Source organism: Pteropus vampyrus, unplaced genomic scaffold, assembly GCF_000151845.1.
Source record: "Pteropus vampyrus isolate Shadow unplaced genomic scaffold, Pvam_2.0 Scaffold11, whole genome shotgun sequence".
Taxonomy (NCBI): Eukaryota; Metazoa; Chordata; class Mammalia; order Chiroptera; family Pteropodidae; genus Pteropus; species Pteropus vampyrus.
The window spans coordinates 9134226-9152614 of NW_011888792.1; the positions used below are offsets into that span (position 1 = coordinate 9134226).

The 18389-nt window shown below is 36.1% G+C and overlaps 1 protein-coding gene and 1 pseudogene across 1 annotated transcript in view; one reads left to right on the plus strand and one right to left on the minus strand.

Annotated features, from left to right (window-relative positions):
- ADGRV1 (adhesion G protein-coupled receptor V1) overlaps positions 1–18389 on the plus strand; it is a 494515-nt gene that overhangs the window by 137223 nt on the left and 338903 nt on the right. Inside the window, exons 51-57 of the mRNA XM_023522723.1 lie at positions 1081–1345; positions 2025–2147; positions 8953–9175; positions 9515–9719; positions 14584–14730; positions 16892–17147; positions 17477–17541. Of these exons, the coding sequence (XP_023378491.1) occupies positions 1081–1345; positions 2025–2147; positions 8953–9175; positions 9515–9719; positions 14584–14730; positions 16892–17147; positions 17477–17541 (1284 nt within the window). The remainder of the gene's footprint in view (positions 1–1080; positions 1346–2024; positions 2148–8952; positions 9176–9514; positions 9720–14583; positions 14731–16891; positions 17148–17476; positions 17542–18389) is intronic.
- On the minus strand, positions 8043–8161 carry LOC111731992 (annotated as a pseudogene).

Here is an 18389-nt window from a genome sequence, read left to right on the forward strand (position 1 = left end):
ATTATACTTAGGATAGATAAATCCAAAGTTATTTAATACAGACTATAAGTAGGATAACCATATCTCCTTATTTGCTCAGCATGGTACTGAAACATTTATGCCTGTTGGCTTGATATAATTATTACTATTGTCCCTTTCACTTTAAGGATCCCTGTGGTAAATTATATAGTCACCCTAACTAAAGATACCTCATGATCTTTCCTCTCTGGTCTCACTGGTCTTTAATCCTCCAGGACTGTCAACTTCCTTCCAGTTGGACCAATCTTCATTCAGATTATGACAGACTTTTTCTGCCTTGGAAATTTTGTTATGCCATTCTTCCTACTTTTATTTCCCTAGTACACTCATAATTCTCTATCACACCATGCCAGTTGTGTCTTCAGCACTTGTATCAATTTAATAATCATACATTTATTTAATTATTGAGGTGTTTATTGTTTGCTTTTTCTAATACTTAATATCCATAATAGCAGATGCCACTCTCTCCATAACTCCTAGCATAATGCCTGGCTCATGTAAGGTTTCTAGTTGTTGATTGCATAAATATAATATTTTTATGAAACTAACCAGATCGTGTAAATAAAACAAGTAGATTTGGGATTTTCTTTTAATTTTAAATATATGAACACTCATCCCGAAACCTTGTATGCATTGCCATCTTCAGGACTGAAAAGTTTAGGTGTTTCTCTTTATATTCTATTGCTTGAGCAGTGGGTAATGAATGATATCATAGCATCAGAAAATTCTTATCCAGTTTTAGATTTTTCATATTTAAATTAATTCTCTTCTATTTTCAGCTTTTCCCGTCTCTTGCTCTCACTGACCCCCGCCCAGATGTATATTTATTTTCAAATAATTTCTCTTTAAAACTCAATTCTGCATGTATGTGCTTACACACACACACATAGAGAAAGAGGTAAAAAGAGGGAGAGAGCATCGGTTTTGCTCTTTTCTCATTTATGAAAGTATCTTTCTAACTAAATAAAAGTGTCCAGGAGAAAAAGCATATGATATTGATTTAATATTCTTAAGTGCTAAATTTCTAGTCATGTGGGTTTTGTATTTGAACATTCCCTACAGGTCTTCAGATGGAATGGAGGAAGCTTCGTGTTGCATCAGACACTCCCTGTCCGAGGTGTGCTGAGCATGGCCTTGTTCACCAAAGGAGGCTCTGTGTTCTTAGCCATTTCCCAGGCTAATGCCAGGCCCAGTTCCCTTTTACTCAGATGGTCTGGCAGTGAGTTCATTAACTTTCAAGAAGTGCCAATTAGTGGAGCAATACAAGTCAAGGCCTTAACTTCAGGCGACGATATTTACTTAATTTTTGCCAAAACTGTCTTTCTAGGTAAGAAGATACAGTGTTTGTAATGCTTGCACAGTTATTATCAAAATTATCTGCAGTCAAATAGTGTGTTCATATGAAAATGCTCCTGTAATAATTTTTTAGCTAATCTGTAGAATGTTTCTTGATAGAGAAATATTGACTGTCAACTGCAAATGGATTTGAGGGGAAAAAAATTTAAATGTTACATCCATAATCTTTAGGTGTTCTGAACCACTACTTTAAAGATACTAAAATAAAATTGGGGATGGGTGGGTTAAGTGGAAAGATCTATGAAAAACTCTATGAAGATCTTACACCCAAAGCATAAACAGGCAACTTAATACTTAGCAACTTTAGGTAAGACTTTAAAAATATTCATAGACTACAAATATGCTTTCTTCTGTTTAGTAGAATTTTCATAAATAAAATATCAACGTTTCCCCAAAATAAAACATTTGTTACTATTCTTTTTTGACATCAGATCATGAGGATGTCTAACATTGTATACACTTTGTGCGGTAAAGGCAAAAAGACTTTTGAGGTGTTTGCAAATTGTATTTCTGTTTAAATGGATTGAAGAATGTCCTCCTACATTTTTTTAATTAAATTTAATATTTTATTATAGTTTTACTGTGTAATTTTGTCATTTTTTTCCTGTAACTTTTGCCTTTAGATTTTGACTTTTATTCCATTATTGCAGGAGATCAGAATGCAGTTGATATTTTCATCTGGGAGCCGGGACAGTCTTCTTTTAGATATTTTCAATCCCTAGATTTTGCTGCTGTTAATAGGATCCATTCCTTCACACCAGCCTCAGGAATAGGTATGGGCTTTTCAACTGCTAACTAATCCTAAAGGCAACATGGAAAGGTAGAATGATTTTGATCTCACTGAATTAGAGGTAGTATCACATTCCCAGACACTAGGTATTTTAGTAAGGATGTAAAATCAAGACCTTGACAATATTATTTCCAGAAATCCTAGAAGTTCAAAAGGACTGATACTCTTAAAATGAGGATTATGCTGGAGAAGAATTAGAATGACTAAAATATGGGGGGAAATGTTAGTGAAGGATAAGGAAAGATACTATATTACTTTTGTCTAGAGAAAAATGAAGAATGACATTTAACGATGAAAGTATTTATAAGGGGATAGCAAGTATGTACATTGAATTTTTTTTTTAAAAGCCAGAAAATGATTGTGAGAACTTTGCTGTCCTCGTTCACTTTCCCAGCTTTCCTCCACAGTCTGAAATCCTTTCTTGATCATCTGTATGTGAATCTACACATCAAAAATAATAAGCAGTATTTTTAATCTCCATAGTTCTGAAACGGAGTCTGTTAGTGAGAACTGAGGAGGTTAATGCTGTCTGGAGTCTGTAGGATCATTTCACGATTGGTAATGGGCCAGTGGCAATAAGACAAAGAAGCCAAGGGCATTGGCATGGTGAGCTTGTGCGGCTGCCTCCCAGAACAGGCGTACACAGGCCAGTGTGCCTCCTGTCAAGGTGTACGGAAGTCAAACCTGAGAGGCTCAGCAGGGAAGTCTGGATGAATCAAAGTCCCCCTTTTAAATTGAGATCTGGAAATTCGGTATGAATTAAGCAGGTACACATTTATTAATTAGATATTACACGTAAGGCATTATTTAAAGTTATGAAGAATTTCTCACCTTCATAGGTTTAATGTCTAATTGGAGAAGCCAAAAAAAAAAAAAAAATTAAGATAATAATTCAAGGTAGAGTCCCAATCCCATTTTCTCTGCGAGTGGTAGAATTGGAGTGGTTAAGGGGTTTCAAAGGGCAGCATGAGCTCTGCCTGTGTGGATCTGTAGGAAATCCTGTGGCTGGAGGAAAGGTATGAGTAAAGGTGAAAAGCAGGAGTGACTGTGGTATTGAGGGCACAATGGGCAGAGTTAAGTGGTGGGGACAGAGGATTTGATTCAGGATGTAGTGGAGGTAAGGTTTGAAACACACCACAGTCTATACAGATGGGCCTGGAATGTCAGACCCTGGGTTTGAACTGTCCTTCAGATAGTCCACTGGTTCCCAGACATTTTGGTCTTAGGAACTTTTTATCCTCTGAAAAATTTGAGGACCTCAAAGAGCTTTTTGTTTGTGTGTATTTAATCTAATGATATTTATTATATTAGTAATTAAAATGGAGAAATTTTAAAGATATTTATTAATTTATTTAAAAATGATAGCAATAAACTCATTGCATGTGAACATAAATAATATGTTTTATTTTAACAAAAACTATATTTGCCAAAACAAAAACCTTTGTTAGAATGGTATTACTTTTTTTGTTTTTGCAAATCCTTTTAATTTCTGGTTTAATAGACAATATCTGGATTCTCATGTCTGTATCTGTAGTCTGCCTGTTGCAGTAATTATGTCATGTGGCCTCTGGAATATCCCCCCATTCACTCATGAAAGAATGAGAGTGAAGTAGACAAACAGCATCTTAGTATTATTATGAAAATAATTTTGACCTCACAGGCCCTCTTTAAGTGTCTCAAGGACTCTTAAGGGTTCCTGGAGGACGCTCTAAGCATTACTGAGATAGAGAAATCCTTGAAGGCATTTCAGGGGCAGATGATGATCTAAGGCATGTATTACAACTCCACCTAATTTTGATGCATAGAATATGTTGGGTGCAGTTGTTTGTAACTGCCCAGGCCAGAGTTGATGTAAGAAGCCTCTGTGGGTGGTTAGAGATGTGGAACTCTAACACAGAGTGAAATAAGGAGGAAATCAATTAGAAGTTCGGATTGCAGAGATATCAATGTGTAGGGGTAGTTAAACTCATAATAATATAATATGGATATAATAAAGTTAACATCTACAAAGTAAATAGTACTGAAAAGAGTAGAGGATTTAGCACAGGAGTCTATTACATGTTTTTCTTCCCTGACTTCTGCTTTCTCTGCCAGGCATTGTAACCTTTATGCACTGTCTCCTTCAGTCACCTCAACAACTGACCAGGAATCAAAGGTCATTTACTTCTCTTTTTATAGGTTATCTCATTGTGCTTTGTTTCCATGTGTCCTACTCTGTCCTTCTCAGCTTTGTGTCCATACCAGGTTCTCCCAGACCCCGGCTACCTCCCATCTGGACTGTCACATTGTTTTCTGGCCTCCACGCCAGGTTCACTCTGCTGTTCATCCTCTCCTTAAATAACTTCTTTGCATTGTCAGCCTCTGACAGGCCTTAAATCTGTGATGTTATCCCGATAAACAACTTGAGTGATTTATCATTCACTTAACAATTGATTTAGTGAATAAATGATGTAGCTTTCATCATGTGTTTGTTTAGTTTTTGTCTGCTTGTCTTTATCATTTTTGCTTTGTGTCTTTATCATTTTTGCTCCTCTTACACCTCAAGTTTTCAAGTGGACTAACTATATCTACTTGAGTCTCTTATTATAATTCAAGTTGCCTAATGAATGTTTTTAAGGATGAGAGTGCTGCCTGAATGGGCCATTAATTGAAGTTATAGAATTCCCTTTAAAGATTTTTAAAAAAGAGAATAGGCATACTTTCTAAAAGAATTTGTGAAAAATTCTTCCAGAGGCTTGTTAAGGGATCCATTGTGAGGTCTCTTTATTCTTTTGTTTCTGTGACTTGAGGTTGTAGAAGTATGAAAAGATTATAGGTAATTATTTAGAATGGCTTATTATAGATCTCCTGAAAGCTGAAATTATGCATTAAGTAATATTCAAGGATTTTCTTATTTTGAATGTGTCATGTATTTTATTAAAAGTATGAGATTGGAGCCATGACTATAAGGATTACATATTTATTCTGGTTGGTGAATTGACAGAGATTATTGGGTAGTGAATTCTTTAATGGATGAGGAAAAGTGAATAAAACCAAGACAGCAAGGACATATAAACTTATCTTCCCCCTTCTCCCTTCTCTTCTTTATTATTTGATAGATATGTTTAGTGCCAGTTATGTGCTAAGTAAGCACAGTGGTGGTTGCTGAGGAAACAAGGGCAGCAAAATCAGATATTGTCCTGAAGAAGTTTCACATGTAATAGGGAAGAGAGACATTATATAAAATCACAAATAAGTTTCTAGCTATAAACAGATAACTGCTGTGAAAGAATAAAGTACTCCCATAACACAAAACAGAAAGGGCTTGACTTGGTCTAGGGGATGCCCAGAAATCTTCTTTACGGAGGAATCATTTAACTGTGAACTATAGGTGAGTAGGAGTTAATGAGGCAAAGAGTTGAGTACAGAGACGGCTCTATGTTGAGGAACAGCACATGCAAAGAAGTCAGATGATGGCAGTGATCATGTGCTTTTAGAGAAAGATCAGGAAGACGTCAGTGTGGCAGTGAGGGGAGAGTGGTACAGGGTATAACTGAAGATGTAATCAGATCGGCCAGATACAGGCTTAAAGGATTATTATCTTTATCTAAAAGTACTGGAGTGCCTTTTTTTTTGAGAAGGTGATGAGGAGATGGAAAAAGAGAAGGGAGCAGAGAGAGAGAGGGAGACAGAGACTGTGTCTCTGTGAGTGAGCGAGTGTGTGTGTTTTAAAAAGGGAGCTTTGACTGCCATAGCTGGTAAGAAATGTCTGAAGACAAGCTGGAGGCTCATGACATATGTCAGACTAGAGATGTTGGATGCTGGGGTTTGGAAAATGGGAGGTAATGCAGGTGGAAAATCAGAGAAGTAGAGGCCAGATTAATTCAGAAAATGTCTCACAAGTAAAATCCACAGGAGTCAATGATAGATTAGATATGAGGATAAGTGAGAGTGAAGATGAGCCCTAATTTCTACGTAGATGGTAGTTCCATAAACATTATAGTGAATGCTGGGAGGACAACTTATGGGCAGAGAAAATGAGTTTGGTTGGAATAATTTGAGATGACTTTGAGTCATCCATGTATTAATATTGAATAAATGTTCCTGGTTGGAGCTTAGAAGAGAGTCCTAGATTGCAGATATGTATTGGATGTTTTATGTGCAAGGATGGAATTGTTTAGAAAGAGATTATATAATATGAGAGGAGGAGTCCTCGAAAAAAGCCTTGCTGAATTTCACTTTTTAAAGGGCAGGTGGAGGAGAATATATGGACAAAGGAGTCAGGAAATATGGAAATCTATAGCTAACACTTACTGAACTGTTTATTATGCCCTAGGTCCTGTTCTGGTCCTTTATTCCCTCATTTAATACTCAGAGCTCTGTATGCTGCTGGAAAGACACTTGCCCCTCCTCCCTAGGCCCCCCAATACTTTCAGCTTCACCAACACTATTATCTTTGGAAATTATCACCTTTGGAAATCATTGGATTAAGCTCATTACTCTCTTCATCCCTGTTCAGTCACCATAAGAAGCCCAGTCTCCCTGGGGATAAAGGGACTTTTGTCTCCATGTGGTCTACTCATGCTCTAGATCATATGAACCCTAATGTCCAGACCAGATACTCTATGCTGACTCCCCCAGTTCCCGAAACCATTCCATAATGCCTTGTGGAATAGATATACTGTACCTCAAACCTTTCTCAGAAAGTTCCCTTGATATTCTTGCTCTGGAACTCAGCTATCTACTGAGGCCACTGCTTCCCACGCAGTCCTCCCTGGCTGCTCTGCGTCTTACTGATTCTCTTTTATATTCTCAGGTCCCTAAACGTTAGGAATGCTTGTTCTGGTGCTTAGTCCTGGAACTTCATTTTATTTACACTTACACCTTAAACAATTTTATCTAGTTGCCTTCTTTTGAGTTCATAATTATGAACTTACTATTTTTTTAAAAAAAGATTTTGATAAATGGAAGAGAATTTTATAATTAGTACTAGTTCCCAGAGTAGAGATTTAGGTTTTGTTTTTTGTTTTTTTTTGTTTTGTTTTTCCTTCTTACACATTTCCTGGCCTAATGTCATGATCTTGAATAGTACAAATATCTATTTTCTGGGGAAAAAAAAGCTTTCTGCATACATCTATGCAGATTTGAGCCCCTTACATTTCTTACTCTGAATGTATAATTATCTACTTGCTGCCTTGTCATATTAATCAGATTGCAAGGACGTGAATAGGGTGTATCTCTGAGGCTGAAGATATAATCTGTTCAGAGCACTTCAGTTTATGATTTTGCTTGACACTCTAGAATCATTTAAACTTCAGAGATGTTGAGATCTGTCTGAGGAGTTTGTTCTTTACAGAATGTCCGGTTTTACAAAGCTTTATGAAAAATATATGATCATTTTGAAAATGCAGATTTGTTAGTAACAATACTTTCTTTGACCTTTATCTTTTATCCAACATTTACTAAACTGCAATAATAGTTTAATTAATTACCAGAAGTAAACTTAATCAGTAATCCTTGATACTTAAGAGTAAGAATATGGAATTTTCTATTTTAACCTATGGACTAAAATTTTAGAAGAGACTCATGGTTTCTGGTTCTCTGTGCTATTTTTAATACTCAATGAGTCTTATTTGATAACTTTATGTTCTAGTGTGTGTCTCTAAAGTACTGGAATTCGTGTGTGTTTCTCCAGGGTTTCTCACTTTTCTACCCAGTTTTAACCCTGAAGATTGTTTAGTGGTATATATAACATAGTAAGCTCCTTCCCCTCTGAGTTTATGTAGGTACAAATATGTGCCAGTGCTTTGAACTATTTTTTTTTTTTTTTTAGATGAGACAACCTTTGGTTGACCTCACAGATTGCAAGGACCTTGTCAGTTTACAATCCCTTAATTTATGCCTACAGCATGTGGTCTTCCTAGGTGGTCTCCCATCCAAGTACCAACCAGGCCCGACCCTGCTTAGCTTCTGAGATCAGAGGGGATCGGGCTTGTTCAGGGTAGCCTGGCCATAGACTGCTTTGAACTATTAAGAGCATGGTTTCCTAATGACATTTCAGAAAGCACTGGCAGAATATATTCCAACATCATAAATTTGTTCATTCCTTTGGCCTAATTAACCACCTTTAAGAATTTATTAAATGAAAATAATTAAAATGAAGAACTCTGTCTCTAATTAATATCGGAAAAATAAATAAAAAACAATAATAAACATCCAATGTAGGAAAATTGTTAAATATATTTTAAGATCAACCCTATAGGTTATCTGTGTATTAAAATTATAAATTTGAATGATATGTAGAAACATATAAAACTGTATACAGTATACATTGGTATACTGTCAGTAGTGTATTAAGCTTTTTAATTAAGCATTTTTTTAATATTTAGACTATTTATAATTAAGTCAATTATGAACTCATAAGGATGGTGACTAGAATGGAAAATAAAAAATGAAATATATAGTGATGGCATCAAGGGGTGTTTTCTACTTTCAGAAATATCTTAGCATCTTATTCAATAAATGAATATCGCGATGAATACAAAAGAGTCCAAAATCCATTTGGTTTTACCATCTAGTGATTTCTTCTTTAAATGGATTATGGGTATGTTGTTAAGCAGGCTTGATTGTTTCACAGCATTTAAAAATTATTATTTACATCCAATTATTTCAGAAATTGAATCATGGTCATTTCAGAAGTCAAAATGGAACTTTGAGAGTTGGAGAGATTTTGCCATGGTACCGATATAGGGAGCATGTGAGGTGACAATTTATATTTCACTCTAGTTGCCTTTTCTTTCCTTCTGCAGTCCACATACTTCTTATTGGCCAAGATGTGTCTGCTCTTTACTGCTGGAATTCAGAGCTGAATCAGTTCTCTTTTATTATGGAAGCACCTTCTGCTCACGATGTGGCTTCTGTTACTGTAAAGTCCCTTAATTCAAGCAAGAATTTAATTGCTCTGGTCGGAGCCACCCACTCACACATATATGAGCTGGCCTACGTCTCAAGCCAGTCTGACTTTATTCCTAGGTAGGTTCAACATTTTATGCTGTCTTTGTGTTCACCATAATTTTACATGCCACCTAATTTTTAAGCCTTTATTTAATGACCGAAAAATGTATACAAAACATAAGAGCTTTTTTTTTATAAGCTGGAAACTTGGTTATTATCCATATTTCTAATATTTATACTACCAAGTTAATCAGTATTATATGAACATTTTATATTAAAATTTTATTTATGAAATGTGATTTTTCCAAACTTTTAATATCAGTCAATGCTATAAGGGTTTTATGAATAAGCTATTTACTATGTATATGTCTTTAATTTATTGTAGTTGACTTATTTTATACATACTTCTTATGCTAGTTCAGGTGAACTGATATTTGAACCTGGTGACAGAGAAGCTGTAATCGCAGTGAATATCCTTGATGATACAGTTCCAGAGGAGGAAGAATCCTTCAGAGTTCAGCTTAAAAATCCCAAAGGTGGAGCAGAGATTGGTATTAATGGTTATGTAAAAATAACGATTCTGTCTAATGATGATGCCTATGGAGTTGTTGGATTTGCTCAGGTAATGATACCAAAGAACTCACACTTAGAAGTCAAAATTATTTATTCACTATATTTACATGAGTTGTTATCAGTGCTCAGTGAGTCACACTTTGAGTATCTTAACTTCCTTTTGCTTGCTTTACCCCCTACTGTGTATTCTAAGGTGAATTCTACTCATTTCACCTTAGAATTTATAGTCTTACACCCCGGACCCTTTAGGTCAACATGTCCTAAGCTTTATTTTCGTACTGATTCTTTTTATAAGATTGAATTTTAAATGTTACCAGTTGGCCTTGGTCCAGGAGTTTGAATCTGCGATTAGCCCTGTTTCTAGAGGACAATGATTAAGCAGATTGCATTGTACATTGTATCTTGCCATTCATCATCTATAAATACATTACTGTCTTATTATTTCTTTGTTATTTCTGTGTGGAGGCGGGAAGATGAAGAGGGAGAGAGGGGGAGAGAGAGAAGGGACAGGAAGGTTGTAACTGTACATGCATTGTACACATGGAGATGTTGTACATCCTAAGGAAAGAGAATTATGCAGATATTCCCAGGTTGAACTTCTATGCCCAGACTTCATATTCCTTTACCAAATAGCAAAAGGACACCCATTCATACTGCATCATTTAGTCCTATTTGCAAGGTAGATCCTGAATTAGAGTCATAGCTGCAGCCATCATGTGCCTTTTGCCAAAATATTCTGCAAGTAAGGAAAACCTAACTCACACTGGCTCAAGAACATGTTCATAAAGAAGGTGAGCTTCAGGGTTGGTTGAATACTGTGTCACCACGGCTCAGATTCTTTTTATATCTCTACTTTGCCAACACAAAACTGATCTGATCCTTCATCTGGTTGTTTGAAAGCTGATGTTATTGTTAGGGCTACTGCTTTCTTGTTCGGGTTCAGCTAGGGAGAATGAGATGTTTTATGTGTCTCGGTTCAAGAAATAAATTTCTCAAAAACCTTTAGAATTTCTAATATGCTCATTCATTCATTCATTCATTCATTTATGTAGCAGATAATTAACAAACAACTATTGTGTACCAGATACTGTTTCAGGTGCTGGAGATACGTCAGAAAATGAAACAATAAAAATCCCTATCTTCCTGGTCCTTAAATTGTAGAGAGAGGGGGCAAAGGGGAAAGGACACAAAGACATAAGAAATATCTGTTACCATATACATTTTTTTTCGTGAGGAATTAAGTGTCAATTTTATTGGGCTCAGACCAGGAGTCCATGGGTCTTGAAGACCTCTGTGTATCTGTCAGTTTTCTTCTCCGTGTTCTTTTCAGTCTGTTTCTGTAGCCTCATGAGCTGCTTTTTCTTCCGGTAATGGATCTCGGCCTTCTCCTTCCTCTTCTCCTCCAGAGTGACCATCATCTGTAATCATATTTGATAGTAATAAGTGCCATGGAGAAACATTAGGCAGAGAAGGCAAATAAAGAGTCTGAGGGAGGGAGTGGAAGTTATGTGCGGGCGGGGTGGGAGAGAATGGAAAATTAGAGTATCAAGGAAGGCTGCTCTGAGGAAGTGACATAAGGACAGAGGCTTAGAGGAAATGAGGAGGAGAGTTATACACATAGCTTGGGGGAAGAGCATTCAAGGCAGGGGGAGCTAGCAGCAAGGTCAGAGGCCCTAAAATGAAGCCTTGCCCATCTGGAGCATCAAGGAGGCCGCTGTGGCTGAAGTCAATATGCCAGTAGCGATGAAGCCAGAGATGAAGGGCCAGGCCTCGTGTGGGGTCCCCTCCAGCACTCACAGGTGCTGTGACTTGCTGGGAGGACTCACAGGACTCAGCATGTAGTCATTTTCATGGCTATGATTTATTACAGTGAAAGGATACTAAACAAAATCAGCTAAGGGGAAAGCCCCGTGGGGTGAAGTCCAGAGGAAACCAGATGCCGGTTTCCAAGAGTTCTCTCTCCATGGAGACACACAGGACACACTTAATTCTCAGCGTGGAGCTGAGTTGTGACAACATGTGGGAAGTGTTACCAACCAGGAAAGCTCATTAGAGACTCACTGACCACGGTTTTAATTGGAGACTGATCACTTAGGCACACTCTACCTGGCCAAAATTCCGGACTCCCAGGAAAAAAACAAGTGTTCAGTATAAACCACATTATGTGTATAAAGAGTTCAGGCACAAAGAGCCAGTTGTTAGTTTGAAAATTCAAGTTCCCTCCCAAAATTCAAGTTCCCAGACACTAGCCAAGGGTCAACCTTGTAAGCATGACTTTTGAAGGATAGCAGTAAGGCCTGCTATGTTACCTGTCTCCCGCACCGGCCCCTTAGTGTCATAAGGAATTTGGCCTCTGAGGGACATGGGGTAGAAGAGCAACAGGAGCTGACTTGCATTTTAAAAAGACACTCTGGCCTTAGAATTGAGACTAAATTGTAATTGGGCAAAGACAGAAATAGACCAGTTAGGAGACTATTGCAGTGAGCCAGCAACAAACGATAGAGCTACAGGAAGCAAGAATTTGCCTTTTACCAAGATTTGGACCACTGTAGAAGGAGCAGGTTTGGGGGGTAAGATGAGTTTTTGACATAATGTTCTGAGTCAGTTGTTTGCAAGGTTTGTAGGACACCCTGTCACCCACCCTGGCCTCCTCTTAGGCACCTCTACCCAATAGAAATACAATGTGAGCCAGATATGTAATTTTAAATTTTCTAGTAGCTATATAAAAAAAAGTAAAAAGAAATAGGTGAAATTAGTTTTAATGTTATATTTTATCTAACCCAATGTATTTGAAATACTATAATTTCAATACGTAATCAATGTAAAATTATTGATGAAATATTTTACATCCTTTTTTTCATACTTTATCTTCAAATTCAGTGTACATTGTACACTTATAGGCTAGTCACATTTCAAGTGCTCAGTAGCCGCCACGTATGGCCAGTGTCCACTGTGTAGGACAGTGTAGCTCTAAGGCATGAGCTGTGGGAACCACGTGAGGCTTAGAGTTAAAGAAGACAGCTTTTATATAAGACTTGTTTCCTCACTTTCTTCAGAGCTCTGCCGAAATGCCACCTGACCAGAAGGGCCTACCCTGAGTGAAAATTTCAACACCCACCATTATTCAGTACTTTTTTATCTTGCCTTAGTCTTCCTTATGATACTTACAATGACCTGATTTGTCTATTGTCAGTTTCTTTTTTACTCAATTTGAAGAGTGTGAGAGCTGGGCTACTGCTTTGTTTAGAGCTTTATCGCTGACCAGAAAAGTGCTTGGTACACAGTAGGTGCTTAGTACGAACCTGTCATTATCCCAAGGAAGCATCAACACTCACATGCTTTCTTAGGATCTCATACCAGTATATGGGGCCGAGCCGGAGTTCCTGCGACAAGGACAACAGCTCCTGCTGGTCACCGTGAAGCCTTGCTGCAGAAGGAGAGTACATTCTGTTCCTCAACTATCTAAACATGATAGATTTTACTTTATGAAGCTTGCTCCACAACTGCTCTAGAGATATACATTCACTGTGGTTTAATTCTTATTAATAGATAGTGTTCTGGTTTCCTTCAATATGTTCAGTAGGATTCCTCGATACAGGCCTTTTGTGTCCGGATGGCCTCGTTCCAAGATGAGACCTAGTAGATAATGAGAGTTTCTTGAATATTTTTGAGCTGTATTAAATCTTCATTTTACTAACCCTCGTTAATAGAGGGCATGGAGCCAGAAAGAGGCTTCTCTTTTAACAGGCATTGTCTTTTGTGAACAAATTATATGCATATTTTAAAATCAAGGCATTTTCTGCAGGAGTGTTGAATGCCTTGAGTAAGATTTTATTTCTATGTAACATCTGTAACAGTGTGTTAAAATGCTGTGTAAAATATTGCTATATTATGGAATATTCAAATTAGCATTCTAAATATAAATTTTAAGAAATTAGTGGGGGTGTCTCTTTACAGATTATCAGTAAAAAGTAAAGTAAAAAGACAAGAAAAAACTTCTTGGAAAGATTTTTAAAAAATCTTTATACTCCAAATTTTTGCTTTATTGCCTATAGGGAAACAAAGAATATTATAAGAAGAGATTCTTTGGAGTATTGAGGTAAAGTTCATTAAATGGCTGGCAAGAGATGTTGCAAGTGTCAGACGAGGAATGTTTTAGTCACACAGAGGTAGAAATCAGTTTGGAACAAAGGGAAAAGGCTAGGAAGTATAGATGGGAAGAGGAAGAGAGTAAAGGATTCTAACACATGGGAAACAGATATTTCTGGCAGGAAAAATAGTCATAGATACCATGAACTAAGGATGAAACACCATCAATAGGAACAGGACAGCCTGTAGAAACATTTCAGAGGAAACGAACTTAAGGATGAGACATTCGTAAATGATCAAAAAGAGACCCCTAATTCTCACGCCATCGTTACATTTGGATGGGACTTTGGAGACCATGTAGATTGAACATTTATTTTACAAGTAGAAAACAAAAGACCTAGAAAGATTTCCAGAGGTTACATACAAAAGTTATACAGGTCACCCTCTTCTCCTGACTCTGTTCTTTCTGTTCTACAAACTTTACATGCTATATGTAATACTTGCAGAAGAGTATATGATTTCTGAGTACGAAAATAATACATGTTCGTTGAGGAAAATTTGAGAACTATAGAACCAAGAAGACAATAAAAATAATCCTCTAAAATTTTACATTTTCATTTACTTTAGACTTTTACTTATTCAAACATGCACGTTTTAAACTAAAATCATGGTCATCCTATATTACTGTTTTTTAACAATTGTTTTTCACCTAATATAACATGCTACTTAGTACTGTGAAGTTCGTAAGTGTATAACACGAAATAAAGAAAAGTCCACTTAGGTAATTTCAAGTAATCACTTGTGACTTCCTGTGTATTTTTCAGAATTCATTATATAAGCAAGTGGAAGAAATGGAGCAAGATGGCCTAGTAACCTTGAGTGTTGAGCGCTTAAAAGGAACATATGGTCGTATAACCGTAGCATGGGAGGCTGATGGAAGCATTAGTGATATATTTCCTACCTCAGGAGTGGTATGTAATTTACAAATTTATAAGATGCATGGCACCTATAAAAGTGTTTGAGTTTGCCCATGTCAACACTGGATACCTAGTAATCATTGGAGAGAGGGATACAATTTAAGGTTAGTTTATCATTGTGATTATTGTTCTTTTTTTCTGTAATACCAAAATTATCTGTAAAAAAGTAGTCCCTTTTGAGGTTCAGTATCATTTGGCCAAATTGTGGATTTATTACATTTTCAGAAAGATAAAACCAGTCAAACTGGGGATGAAAACATGATTTCAAGATTTAAGTAAAATAGAAGCAGTAAATAGGGAACAAGTTTATGTAAAATTCCAGACGTATAAAAGAGTAGACCGGAGTTGTTGAGTGATACAGGTTGAATTTCTTGTAAATAGACTCTGAGTTGGAAGGTTTAAGTTTATGGGGAAGATAAACATGTAAGGAAGTGAGGAAGATGAGAACGTGCAGGAGAGAAGACGATCTGCAGACAGTTGTACCTGAGATTCAGCCTGTGAGGGAGTTCTGGCACCAAGCTGGTTTTTGGGAGTTGTTTCCATTTGAGGCAAGGGGATGAGATATTGTATCCCTGTTTTAGCCATCCTTCACCTTCGGTCACCGTCTGGATGGGGCACAACCTTGGGTGAAACAGTTGATGCAGCCGAGGGCAGTTCCCAGTGAGAAACAGAGAATCTGTTATTTCCAGCAGCTGGGGACAGGTGCATCAGCCCCAAGAAGATATCTGAGCCAGCGATCACATTATCTACTATTGGAGGATAGCATAAAATTGGGGCACAGGTTCAAGAAAAAAATCAGAATGGGCCAAAGAGTAGAAGACTCACAAAAAGAAGATTTAAGGAGCCTTTAGATCCTAATTGGGAAATGGGTTGTCTCCTTGACTTGTCTTGGGTTTCATAGATTAATCCATATATTTTGCCCAAATGCTTCTGTGAAAAGTTCTCTTTAAAGGTGTATGTTATGGTCCATCATTTCCAGGTTTCTGTATCATTTGAAAGATGATTGGAGCTTCCATGTCTTAAGAATTACATGGCCAATTTTATTGCATTGAATATTTATACAAACTATAAAAACCATAAGTTGTATCTCTCAGGTTTTATATGTTCTGAATTATAATGCAGTTCTCCAATTAATAATTGTTATATAAACATGATTAAAATTATTTTAATTTCAATGCATAATAGTATCTTAAGTGTAGACTGTATTTCAGAGAATTATTTTATCCAGAGGTCAATAAACTCTTTTTGTAAAAGGCGAGATAGTAAATATTTTAGACATTGTGGGATATATGGTCTCTTTTTCAGCTCTGCCTTTGTAGCACAGTTGTAGCAATAGACAGTATGTAATTGAATGAGCTTTGCTGTGTTTCAGTGGATTTGGCCAATGGACAGTAGTTTTCTGGCTCTTGATTTTAATGAGGGCCTTGAGTTTATATTCTCAAGCGCCTTCTCAAGGTGAAGAGATGAGTGTTAGCAAAATAGACCTGTAATGCTGATTTGAATAATTGTAAATAGTTTGTAGCCATATTGCTGGGGAATAAAGCCTAAGATGGGGAACAATTGTAAATGACATTCAAGAAACAGACAGAAGCCCTATCAGAAACAACTTCAGATGACTTTTAGCAAATTTGGATTTGACTCCTCAGACAATGGAGACACTAAAGGTGAAGAGAGATGCACCAATTTGTATCTCTGCCTATCTTTCTCTACCTCCATTTTGACCGATTCATTGTTAAATGATATATCTATTCAGAGTTTAGCCAAGGGAAATAGCAATCCTAGCAAAATTTTGTAGAGAAAAATGTTTCAACTATATAACACCTTCTTAATGTTTATAGATTTTTATATATGGTATCTAGGACTTAGATTCCCAGAGAGAGTCTATGTACTTTATATTTCAATAGAATGTAGACTGCAGGATATGTCAATTTGGCTCTATGGTTTATTAGCTTAAGTTTTAGTAATGGTACTTTTTTTTCTTAACAGTCTTCCACATTTAACATGAAAAGTATTTGATTGATTTGTAAATATTATGTTGCTTAAATATCTTGTTATTTAAGTTGCAGCCAATATTAAAATAAAATCGAAACTTCCAATATTATTACTGCACAGTGATAATTAAAAAAAATAAAAATTTCTTTCTTTAAAATTTTAGATTTCGTTTTCTGAAGGCCAGGCACTGTCTACAATCACTCTGACTGTTCTTGCTGATGATATACCAGAGTTATCAGAGATTGTGATTGTAACACTCATCCATATTACTACAGATGGGGTTGAAGACCCATCAAAGGGTGCTATTATTGATCAGAAAAGAAACAAGTCTGTGATAACCACTCTGCCTAATGATTCACCGTATGGCTTGGTGGGCTGGCATGCTGAGTCTCTCTTCATTAGAGTAGCAGAGCCTAAAGGTAAATCTTGTTAAATATTTTTTCAGGTTCTAGTAAGTTTTTTGGATAGTTTAATATGTACTAGGGATGTAATTTCTCATGATATTTTTCAGTTTGACATAATCTTTTTACTTTTTGTTTATATTTATTGAATTTTATGATCATTAAGCATTCAGTAATGTGATATAGAAAATACTTATACTTTTTGAGACATTACTATCATAATAGAAATATTATTATTTTAGTAAATCATTGCAGCAGAGGGGATTGGTTTTATTTTAACTTTCTCTTTTTCATCCTTTATCTGTTCTCTTTCCTCACTAGATTTTCTCTTTATAGATTTTCTATAGTTACAGGAAACAACACAGAGAAATGCATATTGGTACTCCTGGTGTTAATTGTCAAACCTAAAGCAGTAATTAGAATAATATTTTTTCTCTGAAGTATGATCAATCCCTATTTCCTTTGAGCTTCATGTTGAAATCTTTGCCTAAATAACTATTGTTATTAACCGTAGGATAAATGGATTTTTGTAGATAATGGTCATTTGACTTATTTGAATAAAAGGTTAAACATATGTTTTTACAACATATGTTTTTAAAATATATTATGTATAGATTCTAAAATATTCAGGTAAACAGAAACATCTGTCAAGAACCTTTCATTTAAATAGTTGATGGAAAAAAATGACATGTAGTTATGCACCTGGGCCTTTATATTTCTGTATATATAGGAACACAAGCAGTAGACTTAAAATGATCTGTTTATTGATTTAACATATTTTTGAAGCACCTAGTAAGTACCAAAAATTGTGCTATGTGTTCTGTAAACAAAGACACGGTATTTGGTCATTAGAAACTAACAGTCAGTAAGGAAGATTGACAAGTATTTTTTTCTTCGTATATGGCAAATTAAATTTTAAAAAATCTAAGAAATGAAATAAAAAATAGGTGCTGTGAAATACTTTGAGACATACGATAGGCCTCTCACTATAAGAACAAAATTGTTCTTCTAATGATAGTTATTAAACCTGCACATATGCACTTGCCTAAGATTTTTAACAAATTCTGTCGAAGTACATGACACGTGCACCATAAGATAGTGCTTTAGAGAACCAGAGTGAGAGTTTAGAACTGAGGTATAATACTAGTAGTGTGTGGTGATTCTCAGTACAACTTTGAGGATGAGAGATACAAAGCATAAAATATTCCTTGGGTGGTTTACATTGTCTTTGTTTTACCTCTCTTTTCTTTACTGTCTAAA